Source organism: Falco peregrinus, chromosome 4 (assembly GCF_023634155.1).
Source record: "Falco peregrinus isolate bFalPer1 chromosome 4, bFalPer1.pri, whole genome shotgun sequence".
In the NCBI taxonomy this organism is placed as follows: domain Eukaryota; kingdom Metazoa; phylum Chordata; class Aves; order Falconiformes; family Falconidae; genus Falco; species Falco peregrinus.
This window is the reverse complement of record NC_073724.1, coordinates 46756241-46761024: the sequence shown is the minus strand read 5'-3', so window position 1 is coordinate 46761024 and position 4784 is coordinate 46756241. Positions and strand designations below refer to the sequence as shown.

At 52.9% G+C, this 4784-nt stretch overlaps 1 protein-coding gene across 1 annotated transcript; it reads right to left on the bottom strand.

The window, feature by feature from the left end:
* Positions 1–275: 275 nt before the first annotated feature.
* Positions 276–3704, bottom strand: ATP5PO (ATP synthase peripheral stalk subunit OSCP). The gene is made up of 7 exons (XM_055802645.1): positions 3576–3704; positions 3391–3441; positions 3133–3243; positions 2665–2794; positions 2436–2548; positions 740–826; positions 276–454 (listed from the first exon to the last, which is right to left on the bottom strand). The coding sequence occupies exons 1-7, from the start codon at positions 3603–3605 to the stop codon at positions 341–343; spliced, it is 636 nt and encodes a 211-aa protein (XP_055658620.1). The 5' UTR covers positions 3606–3704; the 3' UTR covers positions 276–340.
* Between the last annotated feature and the right edge of the window lie 1080 nt (positions 3705–4784).

Here is a 4784-nt window from a genome sequence, read left to right as displayed (position 1 = left end):
GCAGCAGCAGGACTGTTGCTCCACTATCCTGACAGTACAGTGTTAAGATTTCTCTGGAGACTTACAGAACCTCAGCAGCAGTGACCCCATTTATCAGCTTCTAGAGCATTTTTCTCCATTTCCTTCAGAGCAACGTTCACCTGCCTTCAGGATGAGTTAAGAGTTTTCAAGCTGTCATGAAGTGTTCGGTGAGAACTAAGTGGAACTCGCCGCAGCTTCATCACCTTCCTCCCTCAGTGCTGTGCTTCCCAAATCAAAATACTTTACACCATCTATTCAAGAAGAAGTATTTTATTGTTTCCATCTGACAGGTTTCACTGTGAGTGACTAAGACAGCTTGCTAGATAGTCTCTTTCATGATTTTGGTGAGTTTCTGGATCTTTGACCTTGTTGACATGTCCACGTACTTCTCCCCAATATTGACAATCATGCCACCAAGGATCGACGGATCAATCTAAAGAAGAAACATTGAACAGAAATTCTATTAGCAAAAATTTGGTAGCCTAGTATACAATTTTTACACTAGTGAAAAAAGAAAAAAAGCTTTCAAAAGAGCCTTTTTTATGGTAACTTTGCAGTCCCTGTATTCCAAAGTTAAGATTTTATTAATTAAAGCAGCACCAGGTCTACAAGAAAGCACAGAACTATGTAATATAGCAACTGGATTCAGTAAAATAAGTTAAAAAGCGCAGCTTAACAGGAACTTGATAAAATTTGTTTACGAATCAAAAATCCAGACCTTGGCTTCCAGCTTCAAGACCTCGCCCTTAGCCAAGAATCCATTCAGAGCACTTTTTAGCTCAGTAAGGCTGGCGTCATCCAAGGGCTGAAAAATATGAACAGAAGACAAGGAAAATTAAAGGACTTGAAAATAATCAAATGATATAATGAAAACCCAGATTTTTTACTCAGATTCTTCTAAAGACAGACACTTCCACCAGCAAGGCAGTTTAAGCTGCCTTCTTGAACAGGAATAATCAAAGGACAGCACAGAAACAGCACTCGCTTTGTGCCCTCCTAATTTCATGAAACACTGTGTTATTTGTGCACATATTCCCAGCAAAAGCTTGATGCTGACATCTTCAGATGGCAAGCGTCAGGAATCCATACTTGCCAAAGTAAGCAAGCACTTGATGGAAAACCTTGAGATCTGCCTTACAGCAGTGTTCAGGCTATACAAGGAAAGTTTAATTTTGCTGCTCCTAACAATTGAGATAATCAGCTTGAGAAGAAGCATGGTTTCATGTAAAGCCCTGGGCGGTGACTGAGGATGCTGGCAGTGAGCTCCCAGCCCTGCTGCAGGCTTGCAGAATGCTCCTGGCTAAGTACATGTCTCCATCACCATGGAAGAACTCTGCATCCCTGTGGGAGAGACACTGTGAATCTGTCCTTGCCACCCCTACAAGTCGCTCAGATACCACTGAGACAGAAACAAACAGGACTTCACTGAAAAGTACTGGCTTTGTGTTACTGGCAATTTACATAGTTTCTATTTAATAGCTAACAGTTTGAGCGCCAAAAGAAACTAACAACAACAAAAAAGCAGCAGGAAAGTAACTTTACATATGAAATATTTAGCATAGCTTGTGGAAAGGTTTGCACTGGCCTGTGAGTCCACATGTCCCTGAAGGCTACCGCTTAGACTGACAACCTGTGCTTATGGCCTGAAGGGAGCCCGTTAATCTGAAGTGGATCAGTCTCTCTATTTCATCCAGGTAGGTAGCTCACTGTATCCCTACCCAAGGGCTATAGATTTACATCACACACCTAGCTGCCCAGCTTCCCACCCTAGCAGACCTGGGCATGGATCCGTTAACGAAGATGTTACTGAAGTGTCAGAACCACTGTGCCTCCAGCCTGTTATTTACAACTAAGAGATACCATCTTCCCTCTCGCTCTCCTGAGCAGCACCAGCCAGACTTGCCTTGCCTGCTACTTTTGAAAAAGTATTCCTACAGTTTCAGAGTTAGCTGCTTGTCCTGATCACTGCAGGTGGTGAATCAGGTAGCTGCTCCCTGTGAAGCACAGCACCAAGCACCACAGGCATTCTCAGTCCTATCAGATATCTGCCTTGCTTGAAATAATAGCTGATCTGTTAATTCTGACCTAATCTGTATGATCCTGATGACAGAAATAAGAATGCGGGCAGCTCAATCTGCAGACGAAGCTGACTTTTATCAGCCACTGGGTTCACACATAGGAAGGAAAGATGTAAGCTGTTAAGACTTAAATTGGAGGAACAGGTTTAATTTTTGACCAGTAATTGCTGGATATCAAAAAGCTATCTGCAGGAAAATGTAAATCTCGGTAGAGAGGAGATATTTCCTCACTACTCATACAGCAAATATTTAAACTAGAGAGAGCAAAATTAAGCTAAAGAAGTTTGCCTTTTATACTGCTACCCATTAAGCTCAATCGAGAGGTTCCTAACTCACCTGTGCAGTGGTGACTGTGCACAGCACTTCTCCACGGTATGCGCTCATGATCTTTCCAAACGCAGAAACAATCTCTGGTGTGTAACGCAAGCGACCGTTTTCAGCAAGCAAATCTGGAAGATGCAGATACATTGAAAGGGTTTAAAGCTCCCACCCCAAGCAGATTTGGTTAGCTAACAGTAGTAAAGAGTAGCTTTAGGTGTTTTTCTGAAGTCAAATGGTTACTCACTCATCAGGTTGACAATAATAGGGGACATCTTCTCTTTCGCTATGGCATCGTTCACAGCTTTTTGTTTAACTGTGCTCTTGGTGTGAGGGTTCATAACAACACTGGATAGCTTGGGGTCCTTCAAGAGGGTCTAAGAGGATACACAAACGCGACAAAGGCCAGGAGTTTTCCAGGCATTACAAGGTCTAACGGGACTACCCAAAGCAGTGACACGGTCGTCCCTTGAGTAAGAACGAGGCCTGAAGCTGATGGGAAGTGAAACGGCAGCTCCAGGTGTCGCTCATTCACAGTGTATTTCCTTTAGAGCTCGCACTCCTCCCCAACAGTTCCCAAGCAGCTTAAGGCTGTAAGTGGGAGTCACGGCCCCCGGGAGCCGAGCCCACCCCCTCCCGACAAGCGGCAGCAGGGAACCCCGCTGCTCCCACCGCCGGGCGAGCCGGGAGGGCCGCAGGCCGCACACCGCCTTACCCACACTCGGCTCAGCTCCTTCTCCACCTGCTCCAGCTTCTTCTGCTTGCTGGCGGCCGAGTACAGCGCGGTGGCGTAGCGCCCCTCCAGCCCGTACACCTGGATCGGGGGCTGGGGGCGAGAAAGCGGGGGGGGAACTGAGCGCGGCCCCCAGCTGGGCAGCCGGCGGCAGCCCCCCCCCCCCGCTGCCGGCGGCTGCCCCCCGCCAACCCCCCCCGCTGCCGGCGGCCCCGCCGGCGCCCCCCGCCCCCCCCTCACCTTGACCAGTTTGGAGAGCGGCCTCGCCGCCGACGTGCTGAGCTGCCGCACCTGCGGGGCGCATAACGGCCGCCGTCGGCGCGCGCCTCGGGGACAGGGGCGCGCGCCGGCGGGGGGAGGTTCGAGACACCGACGCCCCCGTGCCCCGCGCGGGCCCCGAAGCCGCCGCCCCCCCGCAACTTCACCTTCAGGGAGAGCCCCGCCGCCGCCGCCATCTTCCCCGGCCGCCGCTCGAGGTCACCGCCGAGCCCGCTGCCGAGGCGCGGCAGTGCGCAGGCGCGCCCGCCCCCTGCCCGCCGGGCCGCCCCGCCGCGGGGCACGCTGGGAAGGGCCGGCCTCCGCCAGCCCCGCCGCCTGCCGGGGGCTGTAGTTCTGGAGCGCGGCCCGGGCGGCCCCCGCCTCCCCCTGCCCGAGCAGCCTCGCCGGGCGCTGCCGCTAGTTGGGGCGATAACCGGAGCGCCGAGGCGCCCCAGCCGCCCGGCCAGACCGAGAGAGGAGGCCGGGCCCCGTCGGCGGGCGGTTGTGCCGCCCGTGCTGCTCCCGTGGGCGCGGGCGGGCGGGCAGCTCTCGGTGGAGGGAAAGGGAGGGGCCCCTGTGCCGCCCCTGCCCCGCAGGGGCCGAAGTTCCAGTTGCCGGGCCCCCCCTCCTTGCCCCTTCGCACATCATGGTGTTGCAGGTGGCTCCGCCAGGCGCTCCGGAGAGGCGCAGAGTGCCCGGGGCCATGGCTCCCTTGGGTTCATGGCGGCCCCGGCCGCCCTGCACACACGCAGCGTTACACCCGGCGCCTCAGCTCGCCGCGCCCGTGTCTGTGTCTCTGAAGGTGGAGGGCTCGGGGCACGGAAGCGAGCTCTGGGTGACAGGCCGCTTGGCAGCCATGCAGCTCCTGTAGCAGGGTGCAGCGACCCTCCACCCCTTCTCACGTTCTTTAAGGGCCTGTAACTCGCACACCCCCGCACATCCCCCTGTTCAGATGCACCAGAAAAGCAAGTGACACATGAGCTCAACAGAGAAAACGTCAGCTGTGCTTTCCTCTGAGACATTTCTGCTGCCCTCTTAACACAGTGAAACTACTTCTGAAACACAATGAGCTATTTCCTCCTCTTAGGTAAACTAGATCCAAATGTCTCCTGGGGCAAAGACACCATCTTCCAGGTAAAGCGTAGGGTAGGCAGCTTCGACTTTGTCAGTCTTTGCTTGACCTTGAGCAATTCACTCAGGTCCTGCCTACTACTGAACTATCTTGAATGGTTAAACTCTTTCTCTCCCTAATCCTTCCGTCTGTTCTGTAAGAGAAGGCAAAGTGCCTGCCTGCTTTGCAGAGCTGTTACCAAGTCTGAGCAGCTCAGGTGAGCGTTGCTATTAAAACACAAAGCACGGTGTCAGTAAAAAGCGTG

Coding starts and splice junctions, on each gene's coding strand:
- ATP5PO (XM_055802645.1), bottom strand. CDS start 3,605: ATGGCGGCGGCGGCGGGGCTCTCCCTGAAG. Junction 3,244..3,390: donor CGCTCTCCAAACTGGTCAAG/GTGAGGGGGGGG, acceptor TCTCGCCCCCAG/CCCCCGATCCAGGTGTACGG. Junction 2,795..3,132: donor AGGAGCTGAGCCGAGTGTGG/GTAAGGCGGTGT, acceptor GTATCCTCTTAG/ACCCTCTTGAAGGACCCCAA.